The following is a 22,389-nucleotide window of genomic DNA, read 5'->3' as shown; positions in this document are numbered from 1 at the left end:
TATGATATGGGCAGTAAGATATCAATGTAAACAGGCGGCCAGGAAAGCCCTTGATGTCCTATCAATGATTTTTCGAACATCATTCTGAAGAGATAAGGAAGTAATAATTCCACTGTATAAGGCAATTGTAAGACCACTTGGAATATTGTGTCCAAGTATGGAGACCTCACCTGAAAAAAGACATTGAGCTTCTTGAAAGGATCCAAAGATGGGCAACTCACATGGTGAGATTGGCAAAAGGGTGACCGTATGAGGAAAGACTTCAATTATGTGGGCTACAGAGCTTGGTAAACAGGCCCCGTAGAGGGGACATTGAGAGTTCATAAGAGAGGAGTTAATAAAATGAATGACAGTGGAATTTCACTGCTATAAAGAATTTCAGAACTAGGCCATAAATTCAAATTACAGGGGAAGAGGTTTAGACTAGGTTGTAGGAAGTTTTCTTTTAGCCAGTGAATCATTGATAACTGGAACACTTTGACTTCACAGATAGTTGAGGCTGATGGTTTGAAGAAATTCATAGATGAACTGGATGGTTACCTGCATGAGGAGGGAAGTGCATAATGATGGCAAGTAGATGTGCCTATTACAGTTCTTCATAGTGACATTAAAGAAGCTAGATAAGAGGGGATTAAAGCAGGATTTCAAAGGTTTTTTAGTATATTGTAAAGTCTGTTTTAATGAGTTTTTTTTTTTTTTTTTTTCCTGTAATAGTTTGATTTATTTTTTTATATTATAAATATAAATTTTTGAAAGTTTCTTTTATTAATAATTATTAAATTTAATAATGATTATTACAAGATCCACCTTGAACACTTTGTCAGAGGGTACCATGACTCATACAGAAATAGCCAATGGAGATTTCCGGGTGAGTCATGTTTTTATCCTTTGCAGAACCTGTGGCATATATTCCAAGGTCGACCTAGTGGATAATCCTAGCTCATTTGGAGATTATTTTCTTTGTCACCGTTGTAAGGATTGCACTGATCTTAAGTTATAATTTGGTGCATTGCTAGAACAATTTGAGTCACCGAAAAAAACGGGTGCTTGCCCTCGAGAATAATATAACTGGGAGCTCTTCAGGGACTCAAGACTCTAGCAACCTACCAAGTAATGCACTTCCGATTTGGGCCCCAGAACAGAATAACCAAGTGCAAACTACTCTGGTTCATACGGACTTAGTTCTATTAGGAGACTGCATTGTCAGGGAAACGGGAAATAAAACGGGTATGTCTGCCAGGGAGCAACTATTAATGATGTCACCAACAGACTGTTAGATTTTAAGGGGGAGAAAAGAGAATATTATTATTCAAGTGGGGACTAATGACATTAAGCATACACGATCTGACGATTTGTTAGACAAATACAGGACCATGCTGAAAAAATGTTGCGAGTTAGGTCACAATGTCTGTCTGCAATTCTGCCCAGACTCGATAGGAGGAATTATATGCTGAAAGCCTAGTGGATTAACCCAGGACTTGAAGGGCTCTGCAAGGCTTTTGGAGGGAAATTTCTGTCAGCTTGGAGATTCCTTCTGGAGGGAAGCTTCTGTCAGCTAAAGAGATTGCTTCTACTTGTAGGTAGAAGGAATCTCTACATTTTAATCAGGCTACATTTAAACAAAGGTGGTGCAAAAGTTTTTGCCAGTATTATTGAGAATACCTTAAAGGTTCAGAGAAACTGCTAGTTTTAGGGGACAAGGGTAATATAGATACATGTTTATCTGATAATATTGGTAAAATTAACTCTTGCTCATAACTCAAGAGTATTTGTTTGTAAACACAACAGAACATAGTAGCAAGATGTTCTGAGGGCAAAAACGTTTCAAATGAGCAGGTAGCAAATGTCAGGGAAGCGAGCTTAAATAACTTTAAGGGGTAACTATACAAGAACACTAAGTCTTAATTGTTTATACAGTAATGTCAGAAGTGTCGTCAGTAAAATGAGTGAATTCGAACTGCTGGTTAGGACAAGAAACGCTGACATAATAGGGCTTCAGAAATGTGGTGCCACCCAGAGATAAGGGATGATGAGTTCTAGTACAGTATGTATAATGTATTTAGGAAGGATAGGGAAGATCTATCTTAGAAGGGGTGGTGGAGTCATGCTTCTTATAAAAAGTAGCCTGAGCGTGACGAAAACTTTCCTGGATTCAGGCATTTCGCATGCTAATATAGAATCTGTATGGTGTGAAATAGTTGGAAGTGGGGCTTACAATACCGGTCAAAATCTTAATACCGGTATTTCGGTATTTTCAATTTATGAAACCGGTATTCCAGAAACAAATGTTTTTCTCAATAAATTTTGATGACAATTAGGTGCAATAAAGTAAGGAAAAAAATAAGTACTGTAATTACATGTACTTGAATTCATGTTTTAAATAAACTTTTATTGCAATAATAAATATTTTGAAAAAAAATCATTAAAATACAGTTATTCTAAAAACAAAAAAATACATAATGTTACTGCAAAGTTTAGTTATGTTTAAGCATCTACACTCACTTTCCGAATAAAGTGAGCGCTTAAGAAACATAAGCAATCAATAGATGATCGTTAAAATGGATCTAATTTTGGTACATACAGTAGATTAGCGGCAGAAAATGCCCTTTCGGATTCTATTCTGGTACTTTTGTACTGAGATGATCGTAGATGATCTCAGTCCATATTTTCTAGGCTTTGAACTATTTTTTAGCAAAAATAGTTAAAAGTATGTCGTTAATTTCCAACTCAAGTTCATCTTTTAAAATCTCATTGTAGTCAGGCAATTTCTTATTTTGGAAAGAATTTGCAGAACACTGATGTTCTGTTCCATGTTGGTCTTCCATGGTTGAATTATGATCATCATTTTCTGAAGGAGAAAGACATTTTATTAAGTGAAGTATAATTTTCACTATAGTATCTTTACTGAGTCTGGGAGAGAGCAAAGAGTACAGTTAAGGAATTCTTCACATATATAAATGCAAAGAACAGAAGGACAAATCAGATTGGACCCTTATGTAATGGATGTGGGATAGTATTAGATAACATAGCTGAAGTTGCAGATGAACTCAACAGTTACTTTGCATCGATATTTACATAAAAAAACCCTTTGTGACAATGAGATATTATGGAAGTGAAGTTGAAAAAAATGCAATTAATGATGTTGAAATTTCAAATGATTATTTAATGAGAACTTTCGCACCTACAGGCGAGTAAGGTTCCTGTGGTTGATGGCATATACCCTATAATCTTAAAGGAGGTGGCAAGTGAGTGCATTGAACCATTAAGGCTAGTTATGAGAGCATCACTGGACAGGAGAGATTCTGTTGGATTGGTGTAAATTGGAACATAAAGGCGGTTCTAGGAGTGTAACGGGAAATTACCGACTGGCCAGTCTAACTTCAGTAGTAGGGAAAATCGTGGAGGCAATGATAAGGGTGGAATTCAGGATCATTTAGATGGAAATGGAATCCTGTAGGATACACAACATGGTTTTGTAAAGAGAAAAAATCATTTTTAACAAATCTGGTTAGCCATTTTGACAGGTCACTCGTGAGCTGGATTTAGGGAATAATTTCTACATTATTTATTTGGATTTCAGCAAAGCATTTGACTCAGTCCCACATGAGTGGTTACTTTATAAGTTTGAGGCTGGAATCATAGATAAAATCCTTAGATGGATAGCACGATGGCTTGAGGGCACCAGGCAGAGGGTTGTGATAAATGGTTATTCCTCAGATTGGGTTAATGTAAGTAGTGGGGTTCCCTAAGGATCAGTATTGGGACCACTGTTGTTTTTTATTATCTTAAACGACATCTATGAAGAGCGTGAGGTCTAAACTTGCAGATGCTGTAAAGATCAGTAGAATAGTTAATGATCGCCGCCAAGCAGAGCTTCTTCAGAGTGACCTAGATAGACTTCCGGGATGGTCAGAAAAGTGGCAGCTATGCTTAAATTCAGTAAAATGCAAGGTCTTATATCTGGGGAACAGCAGTCCCAAAATAACTTATACACTTTGTGGGGTTGAACTAAGGTCAGTAGTGGAGGAACGGGACTTGGAAGTTATGATACGGTCAGACATGAAGTTGTCAGAGAATTGTAAACAGGTTGCAATGTTGCATGGTGTCCTATCGATGATTTATCAAACATTTGCTAGTAGAGATTACATCATAATCACATAAAGGTGATTTTATAACCTTTATGTGATTAAGTTATAAACAATTATTATTTTTTTTTTAAAATTAGTACCGAAAAACCGGTATTTTTTTGTATCGGTACTGGAAAAAAAATGACAGGTATTCTGGTATTCAAGATCCAGGGATACCGGTATTGTAAGCCCTATTTGGAAGCAAAGGTATAATGAGAGTGGGAGTAATCTACAGGCCAGGTGATTGTGAAGATTATGATGAGAGCCTCTACATGCAAATGAAATGGGCAAGTAAGCATGAATGTCTTATTATGGGTGATTTCAATTTGCCTCTAATTGATTGGAGCAAATGGGAAGGAAACTCCATATGGGGAGGGAATTTTTAAACCAACTAGATGATTACTATTTGTATCAACATGTCAGGGAAAGTACAAGGGAAAAGAATACTATAGACCTCATCACCCATGAGCCAGATGACATAATAGGGCTGACAGTATAAGAACCAGTAGCAGGAAGTGATCACGGAGTTCTATGGTGGACGATGAAGAGAGAGGTAGCAGTAGCTAAAGGCAAAGGAATGGGTTATAATTTCAGGAGAGGAAATTACGATGCCTTAAGTTGCTACATGGCCTCTATTAACTGGGTAGATATCTCACAGAGAGCGAATACAATTGAATTATGGTATAACCTTTAAAATTAATCACAGAAGCCTTGAATGCTTATATACCATTAAAAAAAATACTCCAAGGAGGATTCCAATTTGGATCAATAATGATGTTGCTGAACTACTTGAGAAGAAAAAGACGGCATGGAAAAGTCACGATATGATGAGACGAGATCATATACGATACGTATATGATGAGAGCCTTGTCGATCAATTCGGCCCTGGAAAGATTGTGCAAGGCTCAAGGGGTAGAATTTTTTTCAGCCTGGACTGTACTTGTTAACAGGAGAGATTGCTTCTACAGGGATGGGATACACTTAAATAGAAAGGGTGCAAGAATATTTGCTGATGCTATCGAGGCAGTGTTAGGTGGGTCGGAAAACTGCTAGCTTGGGGGGTGACAAAGACCAATAGATTGACAGTAGCCACTGGCAGAGGTGAAAGAGATTCTTGCACTGCTTCTATTAGAATGAGCAGAAGCCTGAAAAACAAGATGCATGGTATTTCAGAGACTGCTGGGAGCCATTGCGGCACAAGTAAACACATGGGTTGTGTTAGGGTAGCTAAGAATAGAAACAGGTGCAGGTATACTTGCGTGTACACCAATGCTAGGAGTTTAGTAAATAAATTTGATGAATTTGAGGTATTGCTCAAAACATCGAAGGCAGATATTGTTGGGATATCAGAGACGTGGTGTCACACAGATATAAGGGATGCGGAACTGCAATTTGGGGAGTACAACGTCTACAGAAAGGATAGACAGGATAGGAAGGGGGGGAGGTGTTATGCTATTAGTTAAGAAACACATAAAAACCAAGGAAGTGAAGCTAGTCGACATCGCTGGACAGTGCAGTGTGGAGTCAGTTTGGTGTGACATAAACATTGGGAGATCAAAATTGAGAGTAGGAGTGTGCTATAGGCCTAATGACTCTGATGAGTATAATAAGGAACTGTACAGGGAAATAGAGTGGGCCAGTAAATCAGAGTGTCTTATAATGGGAGATTTTAATTTCCCAGATATTGACTGGATTTTGGGGGCTGGTTACTCACACACTAGCAGGGCTTTTGTGGATTTATTGGATGATTGTTTTCTACATCAGCATGTTCGGGAGGCAACTAGAGGGAGTAATACTCTTGATTTGATTATCAGCAGTGATTCTTCATGCATTAAGAATCTGCAGATAAATGAACCACTAGGTGGCAGTGATCACAGCGTGCTGAAGTGGGATTTACTCAAAGAGGTAACTACCATCAAGGGTAAAGGGAAGGGTTATTGCTTCCGTAAAGGCGACTACGATGGACTGAGACAGTATTTAAATTCTATACAGTGGGATCAACTGATGATATTGCCAACAGCAAATTCAAAATGGGAAGCATTCAAAGAACTTATCTTGGAAGCTACTAGGCTTTACATACCAACTAAGAAATATTGTTCAAGGTTTCGGCCTAAATGGATGTCAGATGAACTGATGAGGCATATGGCAGAGAAGAAAAATGCATGGGATACATACAAATTAACACGTGACACAGACGCCTATGATAGATACAAGTTGATCTGTAACGAAGTTACAAAGGAGGTTAGGCAGGCGAAGGCAGATTACGAGAGATCCTTGGCAAGGGATGCGAAGAAAAACAGCAAAGAGTTCTTTACTTATGTAAACTCTAAAAGGAAGGGGATGAATCAGATTGGTCCACTTGAGATCGATGGGTCAACTGTTGATGACCCTGCTCAGGTAGCTAACAAACTAAATGAATATTTTGCATCAACATTCACACATGAGGAGTTATTCAGAGAGGGGAATGCCAGAGGTGTATTCAACTCTAGCAGTAAGCTAGAGAATCTTGTAATAACTGAGAGCAAAGTGGAGGAGAAATTGTTGAAGATAAACACAAGAAAGGCACCTGGGGTGGATGGGATCTATCCAGTTATATTAAAGGAGGCAGCAAAGGAAGTAAGCAAACCCTTAGCCATAATTATGAGAGCTTCCTTGGACTCAGGGGAGGTACCCATAGACTGGAAATGTGCAAATGTGACCCCAATTCACAAAGGAGGATCAAAGGCTGACACAAGTAATTATAGACCTGTGAGCTTAACTTCTGTTCCAGGAAAATTAATGGAGGCACTGGTTAAAGAAGCACTGCAGGATCATTTAGACAAGACTTCAGTTATAGCTCAAACACAGCATGGTTTTGTTAAGGGGAAGTCTTGCCTGACCAACTTGATTGGATACTATGATGCAGTCACAAAAGAACTGGATGCAGGGAATAACTTTGATATTATATACTTGGATCTTAGAAAGGCTTTTGATACTGTTGCACATGGAAGACTGCTACACAAATTGGAGCAGTGTGACATTGGAGGCAAATTGCTGCTATGGATAAAGGGGTGGTTGAGGGGGAGAAGACAGAGAGTGGTAATCAATGGACACTGCTCATCGTGGACTGATGTTATTAGTGGAGTCCCTCAGGGCTCAGTGTTGGGTCCATTATTGTTTTCTGTATTTATAAATGATATTGATGATGGTATATCGGGCTTAATGTCCAAGTTTGCAGACGATACAAAGGTTGGCAGGGTTGTCAAGGACACTACTGACACTATGCTGCTGCAACAGGATCTGGAAAGGTTGAGCAGATGGGCTGAGAGGTGGCAAATGAAGTTTAACATTGACAAATGTAAAGTACTACACATGGGAAACAGCAACCCGAGAGCAACGTATCAACTCTGTGGTACAACACTGACAGTGGTAGAGAATGAAAGGGACTTGGGAGTGGTTGTGCAGGCAGATATGAAGTTCTCTGAGCAGTGCAGACGGGCTGCAAGAGTAGCTCATGGAGTATTGTCAATGATATACAGGAATTTTTCCAGCAGGGATAAGGAGGTGATTATTCCATTGTATAAGGCAATGGTCAGGCCACACCTAGAGTACTGTATACAGGTCTGGAGGCCTCATTTCAAGAAGGATGTAGAGCTGCTGGGCAACAGACAGAGAAGGGCAACAAGATTAGTGAATGGAACAAAGGGGTGCTCTTACGAAGAAAGGCTTAAGTTTTGCAAATTACAGTGTCTGGAGACTAGGCACCAGCGAGGTGATCTGATAGAGGTGTATAAAGCCTTGAATGGTTTAAGCATGCTCAATGCTGATGGGATTCTTCCTCTTGTTTAGAAAAATCACCTGAGAGGGCATAAATTCAAATTGAGGAAAGACAGATGTAGGATAGACGTGCGGAAATTTGCCTTTAGCCAGCGGGTGGTTGGTTGGTGGAACAGACTTCCATCCCTTGTGGTGGAGGTTGATAGCCTAAATAAGTTTAAGGCTCAGCTGGACAGGTATTTTGAACGAACAGAGGGGTGAAGTGGAAGTGGTTTTTTTTTTTTTGTTTTTTTTGGCTGATGCTGCATAAGCTTGCTTTCTTGCATCAAATGCCTCTACTAATGCTAATGCCACAGAGCAATAAGAAGTACTGAAGCCTATAACAGCTACAAATTGATCTGTAATAATGCCACTGAAAAGGTTAGGCTGGCAAAGAGAACAGAGGAGTGATAAGGAATTCTTCACATATATAAATGCAAAGGAGAGAAGGACAAACTTGATCGGATCCTTATGTAATGGACATGGGATAATATTAGATACCCCAGCTGAAATTGCACATGAACTCAACAGTTACTTTGCATCGATATTTACAGAAGAAAATCCCTTCACGTCAATGAGAAAATATGGGAGTGAAGTATTGAAAAAAATTTAATTAATGACGTTGAAATTTCATACATTTATTTAATGAAAAAACTTTTGAGCCTACAGGCCAATACGGCTCTTGAGGTTGATGGCATTTACCCTATAATCTTATGGGAGGTGGCAAGCGAGTGCATTGAACCATTGAGGCTAATTATGAGGGCATCGCTGGACTTGAGTGATTCCATTGGATTGGAATAGTGCCAATGTGTCTCCAATATATAAGGGCGGTTCTAAGAGTGAAGTGGAAAATTACCAGCTGGTTAGTCTAACTTCAGTAGTAGGGAAAATCCATGGAGACAATGATCAAAGTCGGAGTTTAGGATCATTTCGATAGAAATGGAATTCTGAAGGATACTCAGCATGGTTTTGTAAAGAGAAAATCATGTTTAACCAATCTGGATAGCTATTTTTACAGGGTCACTCAAGAACTGGACTTAGGGAATAATTTCAACATTTATTTGGATTTCAGCAACGCATTTGACTCAGTCCCACATGAGCGGTTACTTTATAAGCTGTAACAGGTTGGAATCACAGGGAAAATCCTTAGATGGATAGCAGGGTGGCTTCAGGGCAGGAGGTGGAGGGTTGTGATAAATGGTTATTCCTCAGATTGGGTTGATGTAAGAAGTGGGGTTCCCCAAGGATCAGTATTAGGTTTGTTTGTTTGTTTGTTTGTTTGTTAGTTATTGAGTAATTAGACTTTACATCAGCTGGTATTTAAATAAACAAATTTCAATCCTGCAACTAAAACACTTTATTTACAATAAAATAAAATAAAATTTCCAGATAAAAATATAATAGTCTAAAACTGATGTGGTTTAATTTACAATGAAATAAGAAATGTAAAATAAAATATGATGATAAAAGCGATAAAATAAAATACTAAAATACCGTAACAACTGTAGCTTTCGGAGACAGTGGTCTCCTTTCTCAACAGCATACTTCTGCTGTGTGGCACATCCTTAAATAGCATATCCCCGGCACTCGTCACATGGTTCCTCAGGAATATGGTTGGAATTTCCCATTTATTCACCGGAACCGGAAATGGCTTGGGAGCGTGCTAGCTGAAACCGTTCATCTCGCCCATGAACAACAGTTTCAAAGAGGGGATGTAGACGTACACCCCTGTCTTTATTAATGGAATTGCTAGCTGCCCCTATATGTAAACTCTCAAGCCATTTATGGTCCCAGAACCCCTGTGCATGATCCGTGATGACAACATCCTCCGGAGAAATTTGATGTTGTTTCTCCCAGAAGTGTTCTGCCACAGCAGACTTCCCATAGTTTGCAGACTTTATTGTATTCATATGCTCCCCCAAACGGTCTTTCAGTCGTAGCCCCGTCTCACCTACATAACACAATCCGGGCATTTAATTTCATATACCACCCCACTGTTGACTTCTTTCGTTATGGGGTCTTTGACACGGGATATCACTGTGTGCAACCTCCGTCCCGGGGGTTGCATACAGTGTATCTGGCACCCCCGAATTATTCGTGCAATGTGGTCTGAAAGGCCCGGATAGTAGGGAATGTATGCAGTGCTCACAGGGGTGAACGGCTCAGTACGGGTGGACTCTGCTCTTCTAATAAATCTGTCCAACACCCTCTGGGGGTAGCCACATTTCTTGAGGTCTGCCGTGACATGAATAATTTCGTTATCTTTATCCTCGGAGGTGCTACGGTGGGACCACACCCTATCTACTAAAGCCTTGACAACACTATCATTGTGTTGGCTGGCTTGTGCCGAGGTATAATGGGTATATTGACCCCGGCACATGGGCTTTCTAAACACCTTGGTCTTGAGCCTACAACCATCCCTAATTACCAACACGTCAAGGAATGGTAGGGTTCCCTCTGCTTCCACCTCCGAAGTAAATTTAATAAAAGGGGAGAAGCTATTAAGTACATCAAGTACCTGATCCTCTCTCCCCTTTTGTATAATGGTGATGTGTTATCAACAAATCTTTTCCATTTATGCATGGGAAATTCCAAACCCTCAAAAATTCTGACTTCCAACTCTTCCATAGCTAAGTTAGCCACTATGGCACTAATGGGGGAACCCATGACTATGCCATGGACCTGCCTATACATGACATCTTGGAAAACCATGGTGGTACTGGATAAACAAAACTTCACACCTTCACAAATATCATTAACACTTAGAGGAGACCTAGTACTTAACAATACATCCTTTTCTAATGCCATTCTAACACATTGGATTCCGAATTTGATAGGGATACAAGTAAACAATGATGTAACATCGAATGAAAGGACAGACTATACGAGAAGACGAAATTATGATTTCTTTCAATGTTACATCATTGTTTACTTGTATCCCTATCAAATTCGGAGTCCACTGTGTTAGAATGGCATTAGAAAAGGATGTATTGTTAAGTACTAGGTCTCCTCTAAGTGTTAATGATATTTGTGAAGGTGTGGAGTTTTGTTTATCCAGTACCACCATGGATTTCCAAGATGTCATGTATAGGCAGGTCCATGGCATAGTCATGGGTTCCCCCATTAGTGCCGTAGTGGCTAACTTAGCTATGGAAGAGTTGGAAGTCAGAATTTTTGAGGGTTTGGAATTTCCCATGCATAAATGGAAAAGATTTGTTGATGACACATTCACCATTATACAAAAGGGGAGGATTTACTTCGGAGGTGGGAGCAGTGGGAACCTTACCATTCCTTGACATGTTGGTAATTAGGGATGGTTGTAGGCTCAAGACAAAGGTGTTTAGAAAGCCCACCAGGGTCCAATATACCCATTATACCTCGGCACAAGCCAGCCAACACAAGGATAGTGTTGTCAAGGCTTTAGTTGATAGGGTGTGGTCCCACTGTAGCACCTCCGAGGATAAAGATAACGAAATTATTCATGTCACAGCAGACCTCAAGAAATGCGGCTACCCCCAGAGGGTATTGGACAGATTTATTAGAGGAGCAGAGTCCACCCGTACTGAGCCGTTCACCCCTGTGAGCACTGCATACATTCCCTACTATCCAGGCCTTTCAGACCACATTGCACGAATAATTCGGGGGTGCCAGATACGCTGTGTGCAACCCCCGGGACGGAGGTTGCATACAGTGATATCCCGTGTCAAAGACCCCCATAACGAAAGAAGTCAACAGTGGGGTGGTATACGAAATTAAATGCCCAGATTGTGGGGTGTGTTATGTAGGTGAGATGGGGCAATGACTGAAAGACTGTCTGGGGGAGCATATGAATGCAATAAAGTCCGCAAACTATGGGAAGTCTGCCATGGCAGAACACTTCTGGGAGAAGCAACATCAAATTTCCCCGGAGGATGCTGTCATCACGGATCATGCACAGGGGTTCTGGGACCGTAAATGGCTTGAGAGTTTACATATAGCTAGCATTCCATTAATAGAGACAGGGGTGTATGTCTACATCCCCTCTTTGAAACCGTTGTTCATGGTAGAGATGAACGGTTTCAGCTAGCGCGCTCCTGAGCCATATTCCTGAGGAACCATGTGATGAGTGCCGCGGATCTACTATTTAAGGATGTGCCGCACAGCAGAAGTATGCTGTTGAGAAAGAAGACCACTGTCTCCGAAAGATACAGTTGTTACGGTATTTTAGTATTTTATTTTATTTTATCGTAAATAAAGTGTTTTAGTTGCTGGATTGAAATTTGTTTATTTAAATACCGGCTGGTGTAAAGTCTAATTGCTCAATGTGAATTTTTTTTTTTTTTTTATGAAACCCCCAAACACGAAAGGTATCAAAACCTATAGTACTTTGTACCATGCATGGGTTGAAGGAGAAGTATGGGGAGAGGGGGATGCCGGAAACTTTGCTCTAGAGACTAAACATGGGTTTCACCACTTCAAGCCTCCAATAAGAAAAGTGGTGGTATTTCACCAGTTGATGAAAGTCATCTACCACCCAGCCTTGTAGGCCTATTTGGAGATATTGTTTGTTTGTTATTTGGAGCATTAGCAACTAAGGCCATATTGCTCCGGTGATATGCGGTGGTCATTCCCTGACCTTTCCGCATCCTCCATATTTGGTGGGCATGGGCTCGAACCCCTGTCTAATCAAGAAGCTGTGCTACGCACTGCTGCTCCTGCTCACCTGGCTACGGAGGCGCTGCAGTATTAGGACCACTGTTGTTTTTGATTTTCATAAATGACATGGATGAAGAGATAGAGGCGTGATGTCTAAATTTGCAGATGATGTGAAGATTGGCAGAGTAGTTAATGATTGCTGCCAAGCAGAGCTTCTTCAGAATGACCTGGATAGACTTCAGAGATGGTCAGAAAAATGGCAGCTATGCTTTAATCCAGCAAAGTGTAAGGTATTGCACCTTGGGAACAGTAACCCAAAAATAACTTACACAGTTGAACTAAAGCTGGTAGTGGAGCAAAGGGACTTGGGCATTACATTATGGTCAGATATGAAGTTCTCCGAGCATTGGTTACAAGGAGGGCCCATGGTGTCCTATCGATGATTTATCGAACAATCGCTAGTAGTGATATCATAAACCCATTATATAAGGCTATTGTTAGACTCCGTAGCTGAGTGGTCAGGAGCGGGAGTGCAGTAGCACACGCTCTTTGAGTAGACAGGGGTTCAATCCCCTGACTGCTGAATACGGTCTATCTGCCAACTAGACCAGCGTGGCAGATTATGGTCCATTTCCCTCAGCATGAATTGTTGAGGAGGCTTCCATCCTGCAGTGGGTTGATAATGGCTGCACTTTACCTTTTATTGTTAGACTACACTTGGAGTACTGTGTTCAGATATGGAGACTGCACTTAAAGAAAGACATTGTACTTCTTGAAAGGGTCCAAAGATGGGTAACTCACCTGGTGAGATTGGCAAAAGAGTGTCCATATGAAGAAAGACTTTGAATATGTGGGTTGCAGAGCTTGGAAACTAGACACCTTAGAGGAGACTTGATTGAGGTGTTTAAGGCTCTGAGAGGCATAAGCAAAATGAATAAGGACGAAATTTTCACGGTTATAAATGATTCTAGAACTAGGGGTCATAATTTCAAGTTATAGGGTGGGGGGAGTTGTTTAGACTGGATTGCAGGAAGTTTTATTTTAGCCAGCGAGTTATAAATTACTGGAATAAGTTACCTACATGGGTGGTAGAGGCTGACAGTCTCGGGTCATTCAAAGAGAGGAGGGAAATGCATAGGTCGTCCATTTCCTTTTCTCTTGTTGATTTTTATTATTATTATTTTATTTATTTTTTGTTATTTTATTTATTTATTATTTATTTATTTACTATTATTAGTTTATGAAAACAACAGGTTTTACCTTTATTTTTGATATAGGATGCTTCTTTTCCAACCAACTCTTTTAGTCCAACCCGCTAACAATTCTTTGTGAAGGTGATATAAATTTTACAAAAAATGTGGAACATCTTCCCCACTGTCAGAACAGTAGTGTTCAGACCTCTCAGTCTCAATATTGAGCACTCAACCCAACTTCTGTCTTCAAACACCATACCTTTGCCAGCAAGGAAAACATTGCGTAGATTGACATTAAAATTTAAAGGTCTAAAAAGCTTAATAAATATGGAGCATTCCTGTACATTGACATTAAAATTTAGGGGTCTAAAAAGCTTAATGAATATGGGGTGATTATTCTTTTCGTTCCTGTAGATTGACATTAAAATTAAAATTTAGGGTCTAAAAAGCTTAATGAATATGGGGTGATTTCTCTTCATTCCCGTCAACCCAACTTCTGTTTGAAGACAGAAGTTGGGTTGAGTGCTCAATATTGAAACCGAGGGGTCTGAACACTACTGTTCTGAGAGTGGGAAAGGTGTTTCACATTTTTTGTAAAATTTATATCGCCTTCACAAAGAATTGTTAACAGGTTGTACTAGGAGAGTGGGTTGGAAAAGAAGCATTCTATATCAAAAATAAAGGTAATCCCTGTTGTTTTCATAATATAACAAAATATAGGAATTATTAAGCACTTCATAGCTCTTTATTATCAAATTAGTATTATTATTATTATTATTTTTTTTTTTTTGGCTGGTGCAACATAAGCCATAGCGTTCCTTGTACCAGTGGCCATTGCTAATACTAATTGTATTTATCCACTTCTGTTTTTTTTTTTTTTTTTTTGGCCAGTGCTGCAAAAGCCTGTAGCTTCCTTGCACTATATGGCTAATGCTATATTTTAATTTACTTACCTGATTGTCTGTTAGAACTTGTTTATTCTGTTTTTGCAGTTCCTGACCATGAGGGAAGTAACAGGACAGAAAATTCGGATCAGAACATTGTAAGCATTACTCTAGAAGCCTTTATTTTTTATTTAGCACAAATTTCCTTGTTTTTTTCCTTTTTTTTTTTTATATGTAAGAAAGTAATTATATGAATTATTATGCATCATTTATTACCTTTACAGTTGATACGTTTTTGGTAATGTGGTTTAGGAAACCTTAGTTTTAACAAAATTCTAATATTGAAGTTAAATATAACCTTGCATGTCCACAAATCCAAAAGAAATTGTGACACTAATGGATTAAAATGAGAGGAAACATTTTATTGACATAAAGTCAACATGTCTTCAGAACTTAATTTCATACATTTAATAATATAAATTTTCTTTCGTCCCAGTACTTTATACAATGAGACCATATTATCTCACTCTACTATTCCAGAGTGAGATACTGTTATCGTTATAAAAGTGATTTGATAAACTGTATGTTCAAACATGAAATGCCACAAAAACAGAAAATGTTTTGACAATTACAGAATAGACTTAAAATTGGTGATTGAGTGGAAAATTAAGAATGTGTTTCAAATCACTGTTGAATATGATATGGTATATAAGACAGTAAGAGATATTTTTAAATACCAAGATGTATGCCAAAAATTGTCATCATGGTATGTCCAAAGGAAAAATGATGAAACAAGCAACATTCAAAGGTATGGATTCTAGTTTATGAATGGAACCAGCAGACACTAGACTTTGTCACTCATATCCATATCATATATTTGGATACACAACATGCTGATTTATATGTTATGTTTGCAGAAAAACCCAGAATCATCCATGGGGGCTTTGCCTGTAAGACATCTAACTAAGGATAGGAGTCTATAAATTCCTCCATTCATTGATGGGAATTGAAACCCAGGCCTCTCCAAATTAGCATTAGTAGAGGCATTTGATGCAAGAAAGCAAGCTTATGCAGCATCAGCCAAAAAAAAAAAAAAAAAACCACTTCCACTTCACCCCTCTGTTCGTTCAAAATACCTATCCAGCTGAGCCTTAAACTTATTTAGGCTATCAACCTCCACCACAAGGGATGGAAGTCTGTTCCACCAACCAACCACCCGCTGGCTAAAGGCAAATTTCCGCACATCTATCCTGCATCTGTCTTTCCTCAATTTGAATTTATGCCCTCTCAGGTAATTTTTCTGAGCTAGAGGAAGAATCCCATCAGCATTGAGCATGCTTAAACCATTCAAGGCTTTATACACCTCTATCAGATCACCTCGCTGGTGCCTAGTCTCCAGACACTGTAATTTGCAAAACTTAAGCCTTTCTTCGTAAGAGCACCCCTTTGTTCCATTCACTAATCTTGTTGCCCTTCTCTGTCTGTTGCCCAGCAGCTCTACATCCTTCTTGAAATGAGGCCTCCAGACCTGTATACAGTACTCTAGGTGTGGCCTGACCATTGCCTTATACAATGGAATAATCACCTCCTTATCCCTGCTGGAAAAATTCCTGTATATCATTGACAATACTCCATGAGCTACTCTTGCAGCCCGTCTGCACTGCTCAGAGAACTTCATATCTGCCTGCACAACCACCCCCAGGTCCCTTTCATTCTCTACCACTGTCAGTGTAGCAGTGTAGTACCACAGAGTTGATACGTTGCTCTGGGGTTGCTGTTTCCCCATATGTAGTACTTTACATTTGTCAATGTTAAACTTCATTTGCCACCTCTCAGCCCATCTGCTCAACCTTTCCAGATCCTGTTGCAGCAGCATAGTGTCAGTAGTGTCCTTGACAACCCTGCCAACCTTTGTATCGTCTGCAAACTTGGACATTAAGCTTGATATACCATCATCAATATCATTTATAAATACAGAAAACAATAATGGACCCAACACTGAGCCCTGAGGGACTCCACTAATAACATTAGTCCACGATGAGCAGAGTGACACATGGCAGTATACATGCTATTTAAGCCACCTTTGAAGACAGTAGAAATACAAATAAAAAACTGATTTATAGACCTTTGCTGTTATGAAATGTGAAATGTATATTAGTTAATTAAAAATCAACTAATCTTTTCATGCACTCCAAGGAATGGCCAGAAAAATTTAAGATCATGAAACATCTAACAAACTTGAAATATATGGTGAAAAGCTGAATGTTGATCAATTAGCAGTCACATGAATTTTCTTGTGAGCTCTTCTCTTGATTGATAATGCACCATCTCATCCATACAATTTAGTGCTCAGAATGGGTGATGTATATATATTTGTACATTAAATGTTACTGCTTTCCATTTATGGGTGGCTGAAAATTTAAAACACCAATAGTGCAGAAATTTTCTTTTCTTTTTTATGAAAGGGAACAAGGAAGGAATGTTATCTGTTAAATTTATGGACCCTAAACTATGCTCTGTTTTACTACAAAGGAATGGGCAAAAATTCTGCCAATGCAATTCAGCAGTATTATGCATCAGATACGGAATAGACAATTAATGAGAAAACTGTGGTAAACTATCTACAACTTGTTAAAAATGTATATGGGTTTCAAGGAATAGATGACTTTTTATTGACTGTATATTACTATGGAACTTTCTATGATCCTGTGATCTCAGAAAGTTTTACAAACCATTCAAGTCCTGAAGTAAATGAAGAGAGAGTGAATCAATTCATTTGAAAGGGGAAAAAAATTATTCGTTCAAGTTCTGTAAGTGATAGACATTGTGCTGACATTTCAAGAACAGTGGGATACTGACTACACTGATGTATTCCATATGCATAAAAGACTTAGCTTCATTCAGGAAAAAACAAGCAAAATTTAATGACTGACTAATTTTTCTGTATAATATTTTTTTTTTTTTTTTTTTTTTTTTTTTGCTTATGGAGTTATCGTACTGCACAGCAAGTTGATAAATTTACTACAGTACATCTACATACAGTAATTTCCAATGTGTTTCAGTTTCAGTACTTTCAGCAAAAAATAATTTTTATATCATATACTTGCATTTCAGGAAAGCTTTTGATACTATTGCACATGGAAGACTGCTATACAATATGGTGTTAAGGGCAAGTTGCTGCAATGGATAAAGGGATGGTTGAGTGGGAGACAGCAGAGAGTTGTAATAAATGGACACTGCCCTACGTGGACTAATGTTATTAGTGGAGTCCACAGGGTTTGGTGCTGGGCCCATTGTTGTTTTGTGTATTTATCAATGATATCGATGAAAGTATATCAGGCTTAATGTCCAAGTTTGCAGATGATACAAAGGTTGGTAAGGTTGTTAATGGCAGTAAAGACAGTATGCTACTGCAACAGGATCTAGAAAGGTTAAGCAGATGGGCTGAGAAGTGGCAAGGGAAATTTCACATTGACAAATACAAAGTACTGCATTTGGGTAGCAATAACCCAAGAGAAACGTATCAACTGTGTGGTACTACACTCAGGCAAGTGGAGAATGAAAAATACCTGGGGGCAATTGTGCAGTCAGATATGAAGTTTCTCTGAGCACTGCGGACGGGCTGCCAGAGCAGGTCATGGAGTTTTGTCAATGATATATAGGAATTTTGATAATAGAGAGAAGGAGGTGATTATGCCTTTGTATAAGGCAATGGTCTGGCCACACCTTGAGTACTGCGTACAGGTGTGGAGGTACTGCGTGGAGGTCTCATTTTAGGAAGGACGTAAAGTTGTTAGAACCAGTACAGAGAAGGGCAACAAGATTGGTGAGAGGAACAAAGGGGTTCTCTTACCAAGAGAGGCTAAAGTTCTGTAAGTTGCAGCATCTGGAGACTAGGCACCTGTGAGGTGACCTGATTGAGTGTACAAGGCCTTGCATGGTTTGAGCAAGCTCAGTGATGATAGGATACTTCCACTTGCTCAGATTAAGAACCTGAGGGGCATAGATTCAAATTGAGGAAAGACAGTTGTAGAATAAATGTACTGAAGTTTTCCTTTATCCAGCAGGTAGTTGATTGTTGGAACAGACTTTTATCTGTTGTGGAAGTTGATAGCCCAAATAAATTTAAGGCTGAACTAGACAAACATTTGGAGTGACCGGATGGGTGAAATGGGAAGGGAGTTTTTTTTTTTTTTTGACTGATGCTATATAAGCTTGCTTTCTTGCATCATATGCCTATGCTAATGCTAATTTTATTTGAAATGTTTTTATGATTTTTTACCTGTTGTGAAATTATAAATCAGTACATGAGCTTTACTGTAAATAGTTTTGTATGTTTCTTGCCTTTCTCCAGTGAGGAAAAATATTATACCTTCCTGCAATATCAGACAGTTATATTCAGCTCTTGCTACTATGAACAACCATGCCTGTAAAATTTATACAGATGGTTCCAAAACTAACAGTATGGTAGGTGCTGCTGCAGTTTTTCCTTTATCTACAAGTTCAGCCACAGTACCGCTAGCTTGCAGCATCTTCACAGCTGAATTATATGCCATTAAGTTAGTGCTTAGTAAGATTATTTAGTTTTCCATCTCATCTGCCATAATTTACACAGTGCTGTCTCTGCCATAAGGAAGAATTTCTCCTCTTCTCATCCTGCATTGAAATAGATTCATTCCCAGCTATTCTCTTGCAGTGTCCAATCAGTCAGTCAGTTTTTGCTGGATCCCTGGCCATTTTGGCATTCTGGGAAATGAAAGTGCTAACTTTACCACTAAACATCCTCAACTTCGTTACACAGACTATAAGTCTGTCATATGCAAAGCGTGCTACCATAAATGGGCACAGATCTGGAAAAGTAACACCAAAAATAAACTTTACCAGATAAAAGAAAATCCAAAGCTGTGGCTGTCTGGCTTCCAATGAAACAGACAAGAGGAGGTGGCATTGGCAAGACTCAGAATTCGACACACTCTTCATACTCATCTCTTGCTATTATTGGGAGAAACCCTACTTCAATGCTCATCCTGTCAGATGCAACTTACGGTCCATCATTTTCTGGTTGATTGTCCCTTACATTCAACCACCAAACACTTTTTCAGTCATTCTCCGTATTGAATATATCACTTGATTTATCTAATTTTTTGGAAATGAAGCAAATATTGAAAAACTTTTATTGTATCTAAAACATATTGGCATTTACAGAAGCATATAATTTAATGTCTCTAACGATATGTTCCTTGTGAATAAACAATGAATAGACACAATTTGGCCTTAGTAGCCCTTGTTTCGTTAAACCCAATACCAATAACATGTTTCTTGCTGTACCATTATCATAATTTAAATAATGTTAAGTAATTCTGTTAACGGTATTTTTTGATTATCCAGTGTAATCTTCTCTTAATAGAGATGTTGCTATATTTTTAAAATAAAATGATGTCAGTCTCATTTGGATCATATTGCATCTTATCATTTGCAGGAATCATTTGTTTATGTAATCACAAAAAGAAATCAGTTTTATTATTTTTTATTTATTTATTTATTTTTATGAAAAACCCCAAACACATGAGGTATTAGAACCTATAGTACTTAGTACCGTGCTTGCGTACTAAGTACTATAAGTACTATAGATGTTGACATTTGACTTGAACTTCTGTAGACTGTAATTTTCAGGAAATACGTATGAAGGAAGGTTGTTTCAGAAAACGGCAGCGGAATGAATAAACGAGGAAGATGAAAAGTTGGTTCTGTGAGTTTGAAGTTGGACAGTAAATGGATGTTGGCTGGTGGCGGCACATGTTCGGACTGTTTTGAAAGAGAGAGAGCAGGAATTATAAAGCCAATATTCCATGGTAGAGCAATTTGCAATTTGTACAGAGTGAACAGCTGTTTGGAAGAAAAGTTATGCCGAGAACGAAAGAGAAAACCAAGTTTTTTAGATGCGGAGGAAGCAGTATTTGTAATGTGCTTGTTCCAAGAGAGATTAGAAGTCAGGGTAATCCCCAAAAGAGATATATCATTTTGATCAAAGATAAGCATAGGAGCAGAAGAATCCTTTTTGCAAGATATAAGATAAGACTGAGTTTTAGAAGGATTGAAATCAACTAAGTTGTCATTGCCTCACTGGAGAATTACCTGGAGATCGGCATTTAAGGAATTGGTAGCAGATTTTTGAGAAGTTGAAGCTGATTGAGCAGGGCAAGGTTTCTCAAAATGGAAAGTGGAATGCAATGTGCTATCATCGGCAAAACTATGGATAGGATTTCCAGTCAATAGAAGAAGGTCATTAATATACAAGAGAAAAAGAGTGGGGGAAAGAACTGAGCCTTGGGGGACACTGGCATTAGTGGAGAACTTAGAAGACAGAGAGCCATCTACCATCACCTTCAGTGAGCGATCAGAGAGAAAACTGGATAACCAATAACAAAAAACAGTTGGAAAACCATAAGATGGAATCTTGTTTAGAAGACCTTTATGCCAAACACGATCAAAAGCCTTTGAGTTGTCAAGAGCAACTGCTTGTGTTTCACTTTATGTCAATTAAAGAAGGGAATGCCAGATGTTTATTAAATTCTAACAGGGAGCTAAATGATTTTGTGATAATTGAAAGGGAAGTAGAATAGAAACTGTTGAAACTAAACATAAAAAAAGGTGCCTGAGGCGGATGAAATCCATCTAATTATATTATGGGGGGCAGCCAAAGAGGTAAGCAAACCGTTAACCATAATTATGAGAGGAGCCTTGGATTCAGGGAATATTTAAGTTAGCAGATTATACAAAGATTGGCAGAGTGGTTAAAGACAATAATCAAGGTGAGCTACTGCAACAAAAGCTTGGAAAATTAGGTCAATGGGCTGAGAAATGGCAGTTGAAGTTTAACATTGACAAATGCAAAGTACTGCATATGGGTAGCAGTAACCCCAGAGTAATGTACCAAATGTGTACTACACAGTACTACACTCAGTGTAGTACCACACATTTGAATGAAAAGGAACTTGGGGGGTGGAGAGGTAATTGTGCAGTCAGATATGAAGTTCTCTGAGCACTGCAGACAGGTTGTCACTTCAGCCAAAGATAAAGCTGACTTGCTAGAATCATTTTTCTTCCAACTCATATATTGGTTATCTTAGTAAACCACCATTCAGTGTACAGTCTATTTAAAGCTTCCTGTAATCTTCCATCAAAAGGATTTTGAACAACCTTGATGCTAAGAAAGCTCCAGATCCTGATGGTATTTCTCCACTTGTTCTTAAAATCTGTGCTCCTGAACTTACTCCTCTTCTGTGTCGTCTTATTTCACTTTCTTATTTCAAAGGTCACTTCGGCTTGCAGATTTGCTCATATCCAGCCAATTCCTAAAAAGGATGACAAATCCCTCCCATCCAATTATTGTCCCATTGCACTTACTTCTATTCTATCTAAAATAATGGAGAAATTATCTGCCAACTTTTAAACTATCTAAAAACCTACCATCTGATTAATGATTGCCAGTATGAATTCAGTCAGTGTTGAGCCGCTGGTGATATTCTAGCTTATGTTACCCCTCTATGGAGACAAATTCAATTGAAAAGTTTGGTAAAACTCAAGCATTTGTTCTTGACATTTCAGAGGCTTTTGATCGTGCTTGGCATAAAGGTCTTCTAAATAAGTTTTCATCTTATGGCTTGCCCACTGTTTTTTGTAAATGGATATCTGGTTTTCTCTCTGATCACTCACTGTAGATGATGGTAGATGGCTGTCATCTAACTTCTTCAC

The 22,389-nt window shown here is 38.7% G+C and overlaps 1 protein-coding gene across 1 annotated transcript in view; it reads left to right on the top strand.

The window, feature by feature from the left end:
- Positions 1–22,389, top strand: part of LOC150085099 (serine/threonine-protein kinase D3-like) — a 224,473-nt gene that overhangs the window by 120,528 nt on the left and 81,556 nt on the right. Inside the window, exon 13 of the mRNA XM_090375772.1 lies at positions 14,743–14,792. Within this exon, the coding sequence (XP_090231898.1) occupies positions 14,743–14,792 (50 nt within the window). The remainder of the gene's footprint in view (positions 1–14,742; positions 14,793–22,389) is intronic.

The sequence above is a fragment of the Mastigoproctus giganteus genome, chromosome 6 (genome assembly GCF_048544385.1).
Source record: "Mastigoproctus giganteus isolate SK-2022 chromosome 6, ASM4854438v1, whole genome shotgun sequence".
Lineage (NCBI taxonomy): Eukaryota > Metazoa > Arthropoda > Arachnida > Uropygi > Thelyphonidae > Mastigoproctus > Mastigoproctus giganteus.
Note: the sequence above shows the minus strand (reverse complement) of the source record. Positions and strands in the feature narration are given on the sequence as shown.